The sequence below is a fragment of the Jatropha curcas genome, chromosome 3 (assembly GCF_041381405.1).
Source record: "Jatropha curcas cultivar XTBG-Jc1 chromosome 3, XTBG_Jcur_1.0, whole genome shotgun sequence".
NCBI classification, from domain to species: Eukaryota; Viridiplantae; Streptophyta; class Magnoliopsida; order Malpighiales; family Euphorbiaceae; genus Jatropha; species Jatropha curcas.
This window is the reverse complement of record NC_143153.1, coordinates 5,037,817-5,056,812: the sequence shown is the minus strand read 5'-3', so window position 1 is coordinate 5,056,812 and position 18,996 is coordinate 5,037,817. Positions and strand designations below refer to the sequence as shown.

General features: G+C 29.4%; 2 protein-coding genes across 3 annotated transcripts; one reads left to right on the top strand and one right to left on the bottom strand.

The window, feature by feature from the left end:
- Positions 1-8,102: 8,102 nt before the first annotated feature.
- Positions 8,103-13,421, top strand: AIR3 (Subtilisin-like serine endopeptidase family protein). Of its 2 annotated transcripts, XM_012228515.3 has the most exons (11): positions 8,103-8,364; positions 8,490-8,599; positions 8,702-8,799; positions 8,928-9,092; positions 9,637-9,745; positions 10,824-11,358; positions 11,690-11,787; positions 11,869-12,114; positions 12,199-12,313; positions 12,383-12,596; positions 12,719-13,421. In XM_012228515.3, the coding sequence occupies exons 1-11, from the start codon at positions 8,281-8,283 to the stop codon at positions 13,258-13,260; spliced, it is 2,316 nt and encodes a 771-aa protein (XP_012083905.1). In that variant the 5' UTR covers positions 8,103-8,280; the 3' UTR covers positions 13,261-13,421. The 2 variants fall into 2 exon arrangements, with proteins under 2 accessions (XP_012083905.1, XP_089575957.1); XM_089719831.1 differs by lacking the exons at positions 8,103-8,364; positions 8,490-8,599; positions 8,702-8,799; positions 8,928-9,092 and adding an exon at positions 9,500-9,523.
- A 698-nt stretch (positions 13,422-14,119) lies between these two features.
- LOC105643410 (cytochrome P450 724B1) lies at positions 14,120-18,270 on the bottom strand. Its single transcript, XM_012228524.4, has 9 exons — positions 17,741-18,270; positions 17,226-17,550; positions 16,913-17,065; positions 16,308-16,598; positions 16,102-16,188; positions 15,824-15,902; positions 15,380-15,486; positions 14,832-14,953; positions 14,120-14,470 (listed from the first exon to the last, which is right to left on the bottom strand). Exons 1-9 carry the CDS (start codon positions 17,956-17,958, stop codon positions 14,365-14,367), a joined length of 1,488 nt encoding a protein of 495 aa, XP_012083914.1. The 5' UTR covers positions 17,959-18,270; the 3' UTR covers positions 14,120-14,364.
- Between the last annotated feature and the right edge of the window lie 726 nt (positions 18,271-18,996).

The window sequence follows — 18,996 nt, the reverse complement described above, 5'->3', positions numbered from 1 at the left end:
AGCTTTTTCTCTTTTTATTTACTTTGTACACAGTAATAATAATATTAATGTCTTATTATTATTATTATTATCATAGCTCACATCACTTTGTGCCAAAAAATAGTTCCCGTAACATCTTCCAAGTTTACTAAACTTTGTCGCAATCCTCACCTCCGCCATATAATTTTTATTTATTTCATTAACTTATATTTATATTTTTTAATACCAATTTTAATTAATAATTCATGCATATATAATAATTGAGATTTTTACTCGTGAATAAATTAAAATTTTTTTAAAACGCAAATTGAATTGAACTAAATATAATCAACAATATCAATCTAAAAAGTTTGATTTTTCAAACTGTTGTGATTAATTGATAATTTTTATATGAGATTGATAGTTTTTTTTAATATTAAGAAAAAGAATATTTTAATTATACTTTATTGTGATTAATTGATATTAACGTTTTATTTTTATTGTAAAATCTCTATGAATTAGTTTTTTTGGATTCTTTGATTAAAAAATTACTACAATTTCCAATTTGATATTAAAATATCCATAATAAAGAGTTTTCACAGGTGTTAGACAGTGCCAGAGCCAGCGCATAAGACAAAATACAACTTGGGCCGTTAGGCTGAAGAGTTATTCTAACGGATTTTCTTACGGCCCGTTTGGGTAATGAACGCCTAAACCTAAAGCTTAAAAATTAAAAGTTCAAACTAATATTAAAAAAAAAAAAAAAGAAAATAAAATTTGACGTTGTTTGTCAAATATAGGGTTTGACGGTATGAGTAGGATTGGGGCCCATCTAAAAATATGCAAGGAAAGAGGGAACACGTGTCGTCCTGTAATTGAGGAAGACTTGTCCCAAAAAGCGAACCCAGCTTAACTTTCAAGTCAAGTGATTGTACTTTTGGCCATAAAAGGGAATGGTACAGTACAGGGATGGCAAGGTGGCTGGTACTCTGCTAGAAATCATCTGCCCGAATCCATAAGTATTCGAATCCATCTGAATCTATTAAAAAATAAATTAATAATATTTAAATTCGTCTTAAATCTGTTTAGAATTAAATACAAACTCTCCCGATCCATTTAAATATTTATTTAATCATAAATTTATTAAAAAAATATAAAAAATACAGTAAAATTCAATCTGAAATAGTAAAATAATTCAAGTGTAACATTCTAAAACAACAATACTGGTAATATTAATATAAACATAATTCTTGAACTCCATTTTTCCAAGAACCAAGATTGCAAGGATAAACAATTAACATCATCTTTTTCCACACAAGAAAACATTTGACTCCACACTTGAACAATAATCAGCAAGATTTAATTAAGATCTAATTAATTAAGATCTAATTAAGAATAAGAGTACATTTAATTAAGATTTAATTATAATTAGATCAATAAGTTTACTACTGATATTTTATTTGAGTCGCATTCTAAATTAGTATAGTTATATCTAAATTTCATATTTCACACGAGTTATATCTTAAATTAAGATATAATTATAATTATCATTAGAAGATCACTAGTGATGTTGATAAGTAGCTTTAAAATTCTTAATTATAATATTATTAGCATTCTATTCAATTAATAACTTTTTTAGTTATTAATAAATTTCTAATTATCAAACTACAAAAAATTCAATTAAATTACTAAGACATAATACTATAATATATTTTATTTAAAAAAAACTAAATTTAAATTATTAAGATATTATAATTGAATGTATGTAATTTTATTAAATTTTATTTATGAATAAAATTATATTACTGTCCAATAATATTTTATTTATTAATAAAATTTAAAACTATAAAAAACTACAGTTACGAATAATAATATATATATTTTGTGTATCATGTAATTAAAAATGCCAAGTAGCTTGGTGGTAAGGTAATCCACTTATCATGTGGAGGTCATAAATGTTTTGCTTTAATAAATTAAACGGGTATCCGACCTCCTAAGTCTGAATTCGATCCGAACCCGATGTAGGTATTGAAATTACTATCTAAATCCGTCCCAAACCGATTTAGACACTATATGATTCCGCCCTTCATCATTAATGTTTTGCTTTAAATTAAACGGGTATCCAACCTCCAAAACCCGAATCTTATCCGAACTCAATGCGAGTATTGAAATTACTACCTAAATCCATCCCAAACCTGTTTAGACACTATCCGAACCAGTAAAAATCGGGTCGGATACCTGCTAGATTGGGTTAAATTGCCATCCCTAGTATGGTACAGTCTGTGAAGCATAGGATTTAGAATTGTTTGGTAAAATTAGTTGTTTTAGAGTGTATTCACTAAATTTAGCTGTTCTAATTGTTGTTATGTGCTTTAATAGCTCTTAGTTGTTTTTAAGCTCTTATTAGGTGTCAGCTGTTTTAATAGTTGTCAGCTTTTTTACTAGTAGTTACTAGTTGTTAGTGGTTAGTTGTTTATGTAACGGTTTAGAATAAAAGTGTTCTGTACAACTAACTGTTTGATTAACTCTTTAATATAAAATGACAAATAAAATTATGAAAGCGGGGAATAAGGAAAAGATAAGTGATGTGTACAGCTGTCATAAAAAAATTATAAAACGCTAAACGTTAATGAAGATAACGTTTCATGAAACACAGTCTCAAACTCTAAACATTAGGATAAATATTGTATTACCACACTCTATAATTAATTAAAATAGTGTTTTGACCTAATCAAAACACTAAACACTAAAGCCGAACAGGGCCATAGTAGCTGTTAGCTATTAGATGATAGTGGTTAGCTGTTAGCTGTTTAAGTAGCGGTTGAAAGCGAAAATGTTCGGTAAAAATAATTGTTTGATTAGCAATTAATTTAAAATGATAAAAAATTACATCTAAATATTCACTTCTAGCCATATAATTAACTCATTATAAAAGAAAAGATGATTTTATTAAACCTAAATTTTCAAAGTTTAAGGGATCAAAAATTGAAAAGTTCACTATTTTATAAATAAAAAATGAAATTTTTAATATTTTAGGGAACAATATTTTCAATTTTCAATATTTGTTTGAGTTCAAATGCAAATATATAAATAAGCATTTTTTTTTTCATTTACTATCAATTATAAAAAACCAAGCATAAAAATAATAAAAGTCATAATATGATAAAGAATGATTTTAAATTAATAAATCGTAGGATTGCATGAAAATTTCAATAAAGACCTAAAATGCTAAACGTTAAGTGAGATAATATTTTAAAAAATACTCCCTCATTCTCTAAAAGTTACATTATGTATCAAGTTATCAAATACAATAATATAGAGAAATAGTGTTTTGACTAATTCAAAACACTAAAGACTATTTGTTGTTGTTGAACACAACTTTAATAGCTATTTTATTAGTGTTCCATCAAACATTAAAGCGAATAACATTTTATAACATGTTCTCTCAAACTATAAATATCAGTAATAGGGAAAATTATAGTGCGGTATCTATGGTTTGAAATACAACTAGCCTATGCTTTTTAAAATATATCAATTAGTCCATTTGTTTTACTTTTATTACATTATTAGGTCCTTTTGTCTAATCTTTTTTAAGTCAATAAGAAAACACAGAGATCAAATGAGAGATAATAAAATATTATATCAAAAAAATTATAATATAGTCCCTATAATTTGAAAAATACAATTACTCTGTTTCTATACTTTTAAAAATATACAAACGGTAATAAAAGATACAAGAGATATTTTGGTCATTTCATAAGACAATTAATAGAAAAGATAAAAAAATTAGATAAAAAAAATCTTATAGTCTGACAAAAATAAATTATAAGAAAATTTTAATTTGTTTCTTAAAATATAACAACTGAATAATTATATTTTCTAAATCATAACGACCGTTGTATGATTTTTCCATATTAATATAAACGGTGTGCCACTGAACATATTACAATGACATTAATAGGACATAGTTAGGCCTTGTTTGGATTCAAGTTTATATATATATTCTTAGCTTTTGGGTGAATCCAATTTCATGTTTTGGCTTCTTGGGCTAAGATAAATGACAATGACCCAGCCCAAGTATATAAATGGATCAAACTTACAACAAAAGCCTAGGACTATATAATAGGTACTCATCTCTTTTTAGCCAGGTGTGTAATTCTGTTGGAAACTGGAACAAATGGAATCATCTCATTCCAATTTCATTTTAAAATATTCTGAAATTTTCATTTTCAATTTCTCTAATAAAAAAAAAAAAAAAAAAAAAACAATATGAGTTATAAGGTTCGTTTCTCTTTTTCTTGATTACAGAAACTTAACCGAGATGCATTTCGATTCGCAAGGTCTTTAGTCTTAAAACTAAAATGTGCTCTTTTGCAAGAATCTTGAGTATGGAAACTGAAATGTGTTTCTTTTAAGTAAAACGTATCTTGATTAAGTAAAATGTGGTTTTTTCCTTGAGAATATTTAGTTCTGAAAGTAAAAATAATTAATAATAGTAATTCCTCTAGTACGCATATACCTGACATAACAGCACCAGGAGTTAGTATCGTAACTGCATAAACGTACAGAAGCAGAAGGACCCTCACATGAAGAGTTCGCGGGGAGTTCAATTCAACCCAATATTAGGTACTTTCTATGTGCTTCAGTGTATAATGACTACCTGGATTTTCTCTGTGCGTCAGGGTATAATGAACCACAAATTTTACAATTCTCAGAGACCTCCTACAAATGCTCTGAAAAGCCTATTAGTCTTGTCAACTTCAATTATATATCCTTCAATCACCATCGCTAAACGCTCCGGCTTGATTACTGTTGCCAGGAGAGTTAAAAATGTTGGTGTTAGTTCCAGCATTTATAAAGCATATATCAAAGAACCAAGCGGGTTTTCAATTTCTGTGGAGCCAAAGGTGTTGAAATGCAGGAAAATTAGTGAAGATAAAAAAAAAAAGCTGCAATGTTACCCTCAAAAGGTGAAAAATCTTATCCAATGAGGACGGGTTTGGTCAGATAGGAACAAGTACTGTATATGTCAGAAGTCCTATTGTGGTCAATTGGTAAAAAAAAAAAAAAAAAAAAGGAAAGAAAGAAAATAATAAAAGACAGTAGTTTTGCAAAAATATTAAATTTTCACCGTTCAGTATTGCTTAGAGGTCAGGCTATAATACAGCCTTGTGCTCTACGATTGTTCTAAGGAATTGTGGTGTTAGTTATTTTCATAACAATAATTAATGAAAGAAGCAAATATTAGCAATTACATTATTTTGATTATGGGCTTCCTTTTATTGATTGGACAAAGACTGGGAAAAAAAAAAATTTCAAGAATAAAGATTTTTTTTTTTTGCATTATAAAATGGAAACCTCTTTTATTGTTTGAAACTTTGAATAGTTCTGCTTCGATAGAAAGAATTTTGTTTTATTACAATTACTAAAGTTATAAATTCGACAAGTAATTCAACCAAATATATTTAACTAAATTAATGAGTGTTTATTAAAAAAAAATTAATGACTGTTCCATCCTTATAAATGAAACAAATAATTATTGAAAATATTTTATTTCTTAGTAAGCTGATATGACATGAGCAGGAATTAGTCCTAGTTTAACGAGGGATTCAAATCTGGATATATTATTAGAATGTATATGCACTTACCACTAGGTTATATCATAATCATTGTTATTAGCTCATTACAAATACTCCCTCCGATTCATTTATATAGACAAAATTTTCATTTTCAGCGTTTCATTTATATAGACAAAGTTATTTAATTTGGACTATGATCAAAGTATAAAGTCTAAATTATACTTTATTTGCTTTGTTTAGAGTACCAACTTTTTTAAAAACTAAAAAAGTGACAGACAAAGTTCAAATATTGCATTAAATATGATTGACTAACCAATTCATAGATCTACTGTCTTTCTCTTTCCGTTTCAAGCAAAATCACACATATTTTTGAAAAATAAGCAAGAGTTATGTAAGTGGAGCACAAAAGATTGTTTACTAAATCTGACCTGAATGCTCTCTCAAAAGGTGGACTTTTAGATTTTTTTTGCTGTAGTTGTGTGCGATTTCTCAGTTATTGAATTGATGTTATTTATAAGTGGGTATTTAGAAAGAATTTGAACAGACAATTGATACCACAAAAAATTTTAGCTCCATAAAGGTTATTTGCACATACTCCTTTATTAAATGTCCACATTTTTTAAACGAAAATTACATGTTCATTTTCCATCAAAATTTTTGCACTAAAAATGGAAGGGTCAATTTAAAAAATTTTATTAGGAGGTAAAACTTGCGTTAATTAGGAGAACTGGGTGGGTTTTTACTATAATTCATCCTTTAATTATGGATATAAGTCATTAGTTGTTTCCATGGGAATAAATTGACATGACATATTTGACTTTCAAAACAAACATTTAATTAATGCAATGTTGGGGCATAAGAGGGAAGAATCGACAAAAAATTACAGTTTAACTAATTTTTTAATCCATATGCAAAGTTAGTTGTGTCTATATAAATGAATCGGAGAGAGTAATATTTACTGATCAATATTGATTTCTTTCATATTAGTACGGATTCAAATTTGCATGATTTCAGATTAATTTTGAGAAGAAATCTTTCTTTTTATGACTTGTGGGTCTTAATTAATATTTATCCTTTCTTTAATTACTCACAAATCATTCCAATCGTTCGTTATTTTCTTGGCATGACAGTATTAAATATGTAAAACTTCATTTCTTTTTCTTATTCTTGCACCATTGTCCCGGCAATATGCAATTAGACAATTCCCAAAATACAAAATCAAAAAGGAATCTTTAGCAACTTACCCTTAAGACAAATAGCAACAACCCCAATGCAATCTTTGAATTTGATTTGTTTTTCAGATTTATAATTTTAAAAAATAATCAAAATCATCAATAATTTTAATGGAGCCCCCACATCTTCTCACTGTTCCTGATTTCGTCCAAAAGAAACAAGCATGCTGAAGATGTTTAGAGTACAATTTTGCACTTGAAAATTTAGTCAGACCGACCAAAAAATGAAACCACAATACTAAAAACATAAAACAATAAAAATTACCAAGTATAATAAAAAAAAGAGAGAGAGAGATAAATTAAATTCAACCATTTGAAAAAAGAAAAAAGGAGCATGAAATGATCACAATAGCATCCAAAACCCTTCAAATATGTTACTAGAGTGTCAATCCTACCGAATTTGAACCTAACAAGATGTATTTCAATAGTTATAAACCCATCTGAAATGGATTCAAGAGTTTAATTATTTGTTACCTGTTTAATTAATATTTCAATAATATTATAATTATATTTTTTTAATTATAAATAATATTGTAATTATATTTAATATAGACATTATATTTTTTTATTAAGTAAATAAAATTTTATGATTTTGACTTATCTTTTATTTTAAACCATAAATACGTAAATTGTTAAATGGGCACTACAATTGAATTGGCATGTATTTCTCTTAACTCACTAAATTGGTAAAAACAACTATGTTACATAAGTGAGAAAATCAACCAGACCACCACCTGATTGATTATGATATTTTTTTCATTGAATAATAATAATAATAAATGGTAATTTTTAAAATACTTAACTATTTAGCTGAATGTATGAAAAATATACACGTTGGAGGATGAGAGCCGTCCGCACTTGGGCTAATCCATATATTAAGTGAGTTAGAAGAATTTATGAAGGATTTTTAAATATAAATTCCTCTCTTCAAATTGTCACCCACACAGTGACATTGCATAAGTCAGTTCATGATTGGTCAATCATATAATTTATCCATAAGACTTGCCCACACAGGTTTATGCCCTATCCATACATTAAGAGCCAATTTCTGCATTCTCTCACCACCTTCCTAGATCAAAATACAAATTTTTCCTTATATTAATTTTTTTTTTCTGCTTCAAGGGACAGGTTTTGAACTCTTACAATTAAATGTTTTTTAAAAGAAATTCCCTTATAAGAAAACATCGTGTACAGTACAACATGGGCTCTTATGCGTTCTGACAACTGTTGCCTTTTAAAAACCAAAAAAAAAAAAAAAAAAAAATCTATTTATGGTCTTAAAACATTATAAACAGATGTATGATCTAAGTTAAGTATTTTATAATAGCATTATAATAGGCCAAAAGGTCCTTTGGGTCTTCTTTTAGCATAACGAGGAGAGGATCAATTCAAAGCTCTATTCCATTATTTATATAAGAAGAAAGGGAAGGCACCTTATAGAAACAGGGGAAGAAACAGAGTGAGTGGGAAGCAGAATACGTTATTTTACTAAAACAAGTAGCAATCAAGAAATGAGGCTACTAAATCCTACCCTTTGCTTCCTATCATTTCTTTTTCTAATTTTAGTGCAAAGACCCACCTCTGCCTCCAAAAAGGTTAGCATTCAATCTTTCTCATTTAACAAACACATACTTACTTTTTCATCCATGCAAATCATTCCTCTCTCTGTCTTGGTAAAATATATAATTTCACAATCTTTTTTTATTTCGTTTCTTTGTAGTCATATGTGGTGTACTTAGGAGCTCACTCACATGGCGAAGAAATCTCTTTGATTGATCAAAATCTTGTAACAGACTCTCACTATGATTTTCTTGGATCATTTTTGGGAAGGTAAAATGGTTTTTAAGTATAGTTGACTCTGTTTATCATGTAGCAACTTGCATATAACTTATAAATATGAATATATAATTGTTTTTTTTTTCCTCTGAACAGTCGAGACTTGGCGCAAGATTCCATATTTTACTCATACACAAGGCATATTAATGGCTTTGCTGCAACTATAGATGATGGAATAGCAGAAGAAATAGCTAGTAAGACAATATTATGTTTTCCTCTGTTTCTTTATACATATATATATATATATATATATATATATATATATATATATATATATATTTCTCGAGCATTAGTTATTGTGTTAATGCTTAATCAATTGCAGAGCATCCAAAAGTAGTCTCAATCTTCTTGAACAAAGGAAAAAAGTTGCATACAACTCACTCATGGAACTTCCTTGGCCTCGAGCAAAACGGCGTAGTTCCTTCCAACTCAATTTGGAAGAAAGCAAGATTTGGTGAAGATACAATTATTGGAAATCTTGATACTGGTAAGTAGTTTCTTTCACTTCTGCTTCAACTTAGATATATACTTTTTGAATGTTATGAATAGAAATCAGCTGTGAGATCTGAATCCTAATGCCCTCCTGCTAAGACAAGCTCAACTAAGGACCATTTGTCAAAAAAGAGGAAGACAAGAACAACATAATTAAGTTCATAGAAGTTGATGTGCACGTGCTTTGACTAGCAGCCATTGTTTAACTAAAGGTCTTTATGGCAAAATTAGTGGCAAGTAAAGTTATTTTAACGGTATTTAGTTATTTAAATAATTTTTTATAAACATTAAAAGTTCTACGTTACAGTAATTAATATATTATAAAATACTATTTTAACTTTCATAAGTCAGTTGAAAGGCTAGAAAAGCGATTGAACACCACAACCAATGTAAATTGATTTGATTTCTGCTGGGATAAATATATGAGTACGAGTTAATATTAAATGATATTGCAAGCTGTAAACAATTTGAACTGTTCATTGTCTTTTGCTGTGAACCTTTTTCTTTCTTTCTGAAATGGGATTGTTTGTTGTGAAAAGGTGTTTGGCCTGAATCGAAAAGCTTCAGTGATGAAGGGTTGGGACCGATTCCATCAAAGTGGAAAGGAACATGTCAAAATGGCTCAGATCCTGGTTTCTACTGCAACAGGTCTGCTCTATTGCCTACTTTTTTTTTTCTTCTTTTTCTTTTTATTGTTTTATCAATAGATTCAAATTTGTGATAATGTTAAAGATAACTCTTCAATGTTCCTTTCTATCTAGTCAACTCTTGTTGGCTCTCTTCCACACTTGTATAAGTTTTATAAAAATTACTCAATGACATTATAATTTCTGATGTTTCTTGATTTCCTTTTACATTTACATTCTTCGTTTTCTAGTTTTGGTTAATCAGTAAACAAACTATGGAGATAACTTCAGTACCATCATTAATTAGTCAAAGCTCATTTGTCATTTCTGAAGGGTTTACTTTGTTTTCTTTTTCTTTTTCTCCAGCCTATGTTGGTCCAAACTATGTGGGGATATTCCATAAAGGCCCATATTATGGAATCTATGCTGCAGAATTTGATTTATACAAAGTTAGACAGATGATGACAATTTTACCTTGTCATGAACCCAATGGGGAATAATTTTCTTGAGGGTGAAAGTTAAAGCTTTACTGGACATGTTTTAATAGTATGGAGTTGAATGTTAAATAAGAAAAAGAAGAGCAAAGATTTATTAAGCTGTTAATTACGTCTAGATTATTCCAACTTGCTTTAATTAATTAACACTTTTTGAATTTGTTGCCTGAAAACATGAAAGAGTGTCTACCCATTTAATTATATAAGCTTAGACTAATATATTGATTTTGCATTAATATAGTTACGACCCTTTTGGATGCTTTGTACTCCTAAACCAGGACAACACAAGATTCACTAGTAATAAATATTATTTCAAGTTGCTCTAGATCTAGCTTCCCTTTCTCCACAATTTCCTCTTTACATTATATTTTAATTACATGCATTAATATGGTGCAAGTTGCTATTTAATTACAACTTTAATATGATTATGGTTATCAGTTTCTTTATTTTATGTTTCATGAAGCAGACGTTTCAGTAGATTATGTTATCTTGTTTGATTTTTCTGTTTCTTACATATAATAATGTATTCTGCATCATGTTATAGTTTTCAGAAGTTTCTTGTAGTGTTAATTAATTTTGAAAACATTTTTATATGCTTGCATGAAGGAAGCTTATTGGTGCTAGATACTTCAACAAAGGGTATGCAACCGTTGCTGGTCCTCTCAACTCTAGCTATGATTCGCCCCGCGATAAAGAAGGTCATGGATCACATACACTATCCACAGCAGGTGGTAATTTTGTATCAGATGCAAGTGTTTTTGGATTTGGCGAGGGAGTAGCAAAAGGTGGGGCGCCTAAAGCTCGAGTAGCGGCTTACAAGGTCTGCTATCCTCCAATTGGTGGAAACGAGTGCTTTGATGCTGATATATTAGCAGCATTTGATAGTGCAATAAACGATGGAGTTGATGTGCTTTCTGTTTCACTAGGAGCAGACAATACAGCTTTCTTTAACGATAGTGTTGCAATTGGTTCTTTTCATGCTGTTAAAAATGGAATTGTGGTGATTTGCTCTGCTGGTAATTCTGGTCCTGCTGAAGCTACTGTCTCCAATCTTGCACCTTGGCAGATAACAGTTGGAGCCAGTACTATGGATAGAGAGTTCCCTAGTTATGTTGTTCTTGGCAACAATATGACCTATAAGGTTCATTTCTCTTTTTCTTTATTGCAGGAACTTAATTAACCGTGTTTTGTTTCTTGGAAGAATGTTGAGTCTTGAAACTAAATTTGTTCCTTACAAGTATCTTGAGTCTTGAAAGTTAAATTTGGTTATTTTGTAAGAATCTCCAGTTTTGAAACTAAAATGTGTTTCTTGCAAGAAACTTGAATCTTGAAACTAACAGAATCTGTGGTTCTGCCGAACCTAAGAGTGTTGAAACTACCAAAACTTGTTTCTGTTTCAATACTAATCAAAATCTGTTTCTTGCAAGAATCTTTGAGTCTTAAAATTTAACAATGGATCTTTGGTTTTGAAGGGAGAAAGTTTATCAGCAAAAGCCTTGCCAAAGAATAAGTTCTTTCGAATTATAAGCGCTGCGGAAGCTAGAGCAGCTAACGCATCAGCTCAAGACGCGTAAGGATTGAAAGTTTTCTGTATTTCAATCTATTGCATAATATGAAAAGAAATATAATATTTTCTCTCTGCATTATACAGCCTCCTGTGCAAAGCTGGAGCACTTGATCCAAAAAAAGCCAAGGGAAAGATTTTGGTCTGCCTTCGAGGCTCAAATGCAAGAGTGGAGAAAGGCGAGCAAGCTGCATTGGCAGGTGCTGTAGCCATGGTTCTTGCAAATGACAAAGATTCCGAAAACGAAATCCTCGCTGATCCTCACGTACTTCCTGCTTCGCATGTCAATTACATTAATGGTGTTGCTATCTTCAATTACATTAACAATACCAAGTAAGATAAAACGAAATCTCACCATCTTTGAATTTTCTTGTATTAGACCCTAATTAATATCTAATCATCAAATTGCATAAATAGGTCTTCTGTTGGTTACATCACACGTCCAAAAACACAAGTAGGCACAAAGCCAGCTCCTATTATGGCTGCATTTTCATCAAAAGGACCGAACACCATTGCTCCTGAAATCCTCAAGGTAATCATTATAGTATATACAAGTTAACAATTTTAATTATATACTAAATTATCATTTCTCTATATGCAGCCTGATATAACAGCACCAGGAGTTAGCGTCATAGCTGCATACACAAAAGCAGAAGGACCAACAAATGAAGACTTTGACATGCGGCGAGTTCAATTTAACTCAATGTCAGGTACTTCAATGTCATGCCCTCATGTTTCAGGAATTGCTGCGCTTCTTAAAACTCTGCATCCAAATTGGAGTCCTGCTGCTATTAAATCAGCGGTTATGACTACTGGTGAGTACACTAATTAAATAGTTCAAGTTTATATCATTTCATGAAATATATTCACATGTTCTTGCAACGAACTACTGTTCTGACATTCCTTTTCTTCTTTTTTCTCCCGTGTACTCTTTCAGCAACTACGCTCGATAATAGTAAAGAGGAAATTCTTAATGCATCACACTCCAAGGCAACTCCATTTAGCTACGGAGCAGGACATATTAGACCAAATGAAGCTATGGATCCAGGCCTAATTTATGACCTGAGTGTTAATGATTACTTAAATTTTCTATGCACTTTAGGGTATAGTGAGGCACAAATTTTATCATTCTCACAGACCTCCTTTAAATGCCCTAAAAAGCCTGTTAGTCTTGCCAACTTCAATTATCCTTCAATTACCATCCCAAAATTCTCTGGCTCCATTACTGTCACTCGAAAAGTTAAAAATGTTGGTGTCAGTCCAAGCATTTATCAAGCTCATATCAAAAAACCAAGTGGGTTTTCCATTTCTGTTGAGCCGAAGGTGTTGAAGTTCAAGAAAATTGGTGAAGAAAAAAGTTTCAGAGTTACCCTGAAAAGTAAAAAATCTTATGCCATTAAGGACTATGTATTTGGAGAGTTGGTTTGGTCAGATAGCAACAAGTACTATGTCAGAAGTCCTATTGTGGTGAAGTGGTAAAAAAAAAATGGCAAGTGTCAAAATATTGGATTTTAACTATTTACTATTGCTTAAAGGCTATAATACAGCCTTGTATTCTATGATAATTCTAAGGAATTGTTGGTGTTAGTTACTTTGATAACAATAATTAATGAAAGAAGCAAATATTAGCAATTACATTATGAATGTTTAGACCATTGTTCTTATTTTGATTATGGATTTTCTTTTATTGGTTGGGTAAGGACTCGAAAATTTTTGTTCATGTATCCAAGGAATAAAGAATATTTTTTAGCATTGCAAAATGGAAAATACTTTATTTACAGAGAATTACAGGATTGAAAAAAAAAAAAAAAAGTTCGATTGGAGAAAAAGAATTGTATGTTTTATTAAAATTCTGAAGAACAATAATTGTTAAATTTCTACAAAGCTATTTATTGTGCAGATTGATCAGCTAATTTTGCTGAAACTATATCGACGTTTGAGTACTTAAATTTTCTAGATATTCATGATTTGAAATAGTTAACCTTAAAATATGTGAATCAAAAGATTTGCTCATTTTTTTAGAAAAAATGATGTTTTTTACTAGTAATTCAGCCAAATATATTTAATTAAAGTAAATACGAATATTCAAAATTTTGGCATTGTTTGCACCATAAAATAAATAAACATTAAAATAGCAAAATTGAAAAGAAATTCATACCCTAATCATATTATTTTCTTTATTTTTATGTTTTTACTGTTTTGAATTACTGTTTTTTGAATAGAAGTGTTAATTTAGTTAATCTTTATTGATTTTGGATATGGTTTAACAAGAATACCTCCTTATTGAAACACATGCACTTGTTATCTCAAACTCACACACACACACACAAAAAGACAATTGTAGAAGAGATGGATTTTAACTATATATACCAAAAGTTGTAGAAAAAGTTTGAGAGATTACAACCCATTGAATATTTAGTAATATCTAAAAGAAAGGCCTTTTTAGATGATTAAGGAAGAACAAACCCTTCTTTCAACAAAATAGATAGCCTGAAAAAATTTTAAAAAATAAAATAAAGCAGAACCCCAAATATAAACACTATAAGTTGATGATTCTTCCTTGAGTTTGATTTAAAGAAAAGGCTAATGGGAGAATGGGCTTGAAAGATGGTCCAAATGTAGCATTAACCCTCTTTGAAATTCTACATATGGATAGGCCAAGGGTTGCTCAACTTCTTCACCTCTCCATCTGCAATATTAAATACAAAATTGTTTTAAATCTTATGGCCCACATAACACGATAAGCTACATAACAAGAGTACTTCTCCTTTTGATTCACTAAATTAGTGAAAACTCGTGATCAAGAAGACTCAAAAAAGCGAGGCATCTTACTTCTCACACCAGTCTTTATTTTGGTAATTTTTTTATTTGAATAAAATATATGTTTGTTGGTAGTTTTTTTTTAAAAAAAAGAGAAGAAATATATTCGTTACTCTTCCAATAAGTATATTTGTCGAACTAATATATTTTATAAAATAAGTATAATTACTCTTCCAATTAGTATATTTGTTAAAAAGAAAAAAAAGAAAAAGAAAAGAAAAGAAACCAACCTGAAATTCTGTACAAGGTGGTGGAGGAAGAATGAGACCTCAACTTTAGCTAATTCAGACCCTGGGCAGCATCTAGATCCACCACCAAAAGGTGTAAATTTCTTGCATGTTTGATCTTGAGTCTGCATTATCCAGAGGTAAAAAGTTATATATATATATATATATATATATATTCTTAGAACATAAATAAATATGTATGGATAAACAAATTAAATGACTCTTCAAACAAAAATTCCAACAATAAGCATTAATTTTCCTTGAAAAAACCCCAAAAGGGCAATTAGGTCATTTCATTTTTTGATGAAAAATTTGATAATTAATAATTAATTCTCATTATAGTAAGATGGTGCATTACAACTATTAATGAGAATTGAGAACAAAACTAATTAATTAAATAGCGGTTAGGTTGTCCTAATCAAACAGGTCCACACCAACTTAAGCCCAAGAATAGCACAAGATATTAAAAATTTTGACAAAAAAGGTCAATTGTAGGACACCCAGCCCTTTTAGATATCCTTGAGATTAATGTAAATGTAATTATTAATTACCTCCCATCTCCAAGGATAAAACTGGAGAGCACTTCCATGCAGTGATGAATCTAAATGTACTGCAGTAAATACAGGTAGTACCTTCCAGCCAGATGGAATTAGGTGACCTGAAAACCAAAGAGTTAAAAACAATTTACTGTGAATCCAAAAAATAAAATTACGTATTATCTTAAATTCATTTTCCTAATTTTATTAAAAAATTATTAGTATCAAAATTAAAAATACCTAAAAAATTATTTTTATAATTTATTTTTAAAAATTAAATCTCAATTGATAAAATGAAGAGAAGTAGCAATTATGAACCAAAATTAACTAAGAAAAGTAAAATTTCCATTGACAAAAAAATAGAAAATAAATGTGCATATTATATAATATAATTCAAAAGGTGATGTATGACAATTAAGTGTAAAGTAAATATTAAAAACTAAAATACTAATTAATAACCTCTAAATTTGACATCTTTGAGAGCCTTTCGGTGCACAAATTTTACGATGTTCCCATATCTCAGTGCTTCATTGATGACCTACAAATTAATTAATTAATTAATTAATATCAGCAGAAAGGAAAAAAAAAGAAATATAAAGCAAGAAAAAAATATATATCATGCTGTGTATAATCATTGCAAATTTAGCATGGCTAAATCTAACAGTTGTGACAGAAGGAAAGGAAAAAAAAAAAGGAAAAGAAACCCACAATAAAATAAAAATAAAAATAATTCTTACATTTTGAGTGAATTCCATATTTTTATAATCATCCCAATTCAAAAACTCATCTTCGCCCTTCATGCTTCTAATTTTTTGATGCTCCAGCTGTGTAATAATATGAAAGTATATAATTAATTAAATAATTAAGCAATTAATTAAATTAGAACATGTGAGCTTGGGCACATAGGAAAGGAAGGTAATTATTGTTATTAGTTATTAATTACCTTTAGTTGGTGTAATGCTGTGGGTGAATGAGCTAAAAAATGGACAACCATAGCCATTAAGAGAGAGGTGGTTTCATATCCACCCAACAGAGAATCTAAAACAAAACTAACTTTTTCATCTTCAGATAAGGTATCAACATATAGAAGTATCTCAAGAAAATCACTACTCCTTTTTGATCTACCATCATCATCAGTTTCTTCTTCTTCTTCTTCTTCATTATTTCTTTTTTTTCTTCTTCTTCTTCTTTCCTCTATAATTGCTTTGACAGTAGTTGATATCCTTCTTCTAGCCTGTAAAGATAGTTCAAGAAAAAGTGATCACATGCCTTCTTTTTGCATCAAAAAAGAACCTGTAGTAGCTGCCCTATCATTATTGAAACCCACTGTTATTATATTCTTTATTTTGTAGTAAATAAATAAATCTAATTATTAGCTACCGATCTTTTTTCCCTTTTCTATTTTTATTATGTATCAGAAATTTTTTATAGAAAAAGAGTCTCAAGATATTATGAAGTTAGAACTTCCATTGCTAAATACATGCAGATTATATTTTTAAATAAATTAATAAATAAGAGACTAAATATTTTTTTATATTAAATATATACCTGAACAGCTCTAGCATATGGAGTTCCAGGAATATAGAGTGGGAGAGAAATAAGTCCCTTCATAAAAGTGAGAAAATCTTCAAGAATTCTTGTAGTTTCTGGCTGCTCTGGTGTTAGGCCTAAAACTTGCTTTACTATTACATTGAATGTGAACTGTAAACAAAGAGAAAATAAAAATAAAAGTTCAAGAAACATTTATATATATATATATATATATATATATATATATATATATATATATATATATATATATTAAGCAAAGAAATTCACATGATCAGGTTCTTGAATTTTGTTAAAGAAAATAATAATATACCTTTCTAGCCTCTTCACAAAACATTACTTGCTGTTTGTCTTTCCAAGAGTTAAGTATTTGAATGGCAGTTCTTTCTATATCATTAAGAAACTCAGGCTTTGATTTAGTAATGGTGACAAGAGAAAGGGCTACATTTCTCAGTCTCTTATGAGTGTCACCCACAGCTACAAGCATTGAGACATCTCCAAGAATGCCATGGATAGGCTTTGGATAACTGCATTGAAATAGCTTTCCTTCATTTTGAAGTATGAAGTAGTTTAACTCTTGGTCACAGGACACCACCGTTGGAGAGAAGAATAAATGGGATTTGAACACTTTCCCATACCTGAAAAATCCCAAAAAAATACAAATAAGAAGCTGATTATATACCTATAATAATAAATATTTCGTTAATAATTTAATAAACGAGTGTCTGTCTTTTTCTTATATTGTTCTGATAATGTAAAATTACGATTTTGAACTCCAAAAGATGGTATAAGTAGAGAGTTATAGAGGATGGTATAGAAATTTCTTACCTAGAACAGTGGTCTTGAAGAAATTTTCCAAGAGAATTAGAAGGATGAGGCTTTAAAAAACCAAGGGTTTCACCAAGTATTGGCCAGCCAAATGAGCCTTTAGGGACATGGCAACCATCGCCATGCTTCAAGAACATGGGCAAGAAATGATTCAAGATTAGACCTAATAGAGGAAAAACAAGTCCAACCAAAACTCCAAGCCAAAACCCACCAGCCATGGACTAAACTTGGTCTTTTACCAAATTTTGTCCTTGGTGAGAAACCTTACCTCTTTTATAGGAACAAAATTTGGAATCCAATTTCTTTATATAGAGAGGGCTACAAGAACTGACAGAGAGAGAGAGAGAGAAAGAGAGAGAGGGAGCAAACAGTCTTTTGCAAACATAATTACATTAGGTAAAATTTCTTCGTTGCAGAGAAAGCATAGGAAATAAGTCCACCGAGCTAGTCTATGACCTAGAACTTTACTACATGTAATAGGGGTGCAGAAGAGAGAAAGAGAGACGGAGACCCAGAGAAGGAGAGAGAAAGGGAGAAGTAAAAAAATAACACAGGAATCATATATATATATATATATATATATATATATATATATATATATATACATAATAAATATTGTATGTAATTATATTTCTTTGACACTATTATTAATGTGTATTTAATCATACTAATATGATGATTGTAGCTTGGTTATCTTGGAAGAAGAGGTGAAAAAGGTAATCATCTCTTAGCTAAATGATTAACGGTGATGTGTTGGATTCTCAGACCCGTCACTTTCTATCCTTTAATGGGCTTAATGAGCTTATAAGTTGTAATTGTTACCCTGCTTAAAAATTAATATATTTTGAAAATATACCTTCTATCATGATATTTTTTAGAAAAAAAAAAGGTTTTGATATTATGGAAAACTACAATAATCTATAAAATAATCAATTTTTAATTCTAATAAACTTGTTAGCTAATACAGTAACTTTAGTCCCTATATATAATTTATAATCTTCTATATAATAATTATTTAATATTTTATGTACCATACTTGTCTATTGACATTTATAAACATTTTAAATTTTAAAAGATTGAAGCATTCGTAAATTTTAATTTTGATTCATAGGTTCATACCAGCTGATAACTAGTAGCGGTTCTTAATAAGTAATGGTTAATAACAATTAGCTGATGATAGTAAAATTTTGATACATATTTTATATATTACGGTATATAATATATATATATATATATATATATATATGTGTGTGTGT

Excerpts from the sequence above, each read along its gene's own strand:
- AIR3 (XM_012228515.3), top strand. The coding sequence starts at position 8,281 with ATGAGGCTACTAAATCCTACCCTTTGCTTCCTATCATTTCTTTTTCTA. Across the intron at positions 8,365-8,489 it reads CCACCTCTGCCTCCAAAAAG|TCATATGTGGTGTACTTAGG; the intron begins GTTAGCATTCAA and ends GTTTCTTTGTAG. Across the intron at positions 8,600-8,701 it reads CTTGGATCATTTTTGGGAAG|TCGAGACTTGGCGCAAGATT; the intron begins GTAAAATGGTTT and ends TCCTCTGAACAG.
- LOC105643410 (XM_012228524.4), bottom strand. The coding sequence starts at position 17,958 with ATGGCTGGTGGGTTTTGGCTTGGAGTTTTGGTTGGACTTGTTTTTCCT. Across the intron at positions 15,903-16,101 it reads ATATGGAATTCACTCAAAAT|GTCATCAATGAAGCACTGAG; the intron begins GTAAGAATTATT and ends ATTAATTTGTAG. Across the intron at positions 14,954-15,379 it reads TTTATCCTTGGAGATGGGAG|ACTCAAGATCAAACATGCAA; the intron begins GTAATTAATAAT and ends TGGATAATGCAG.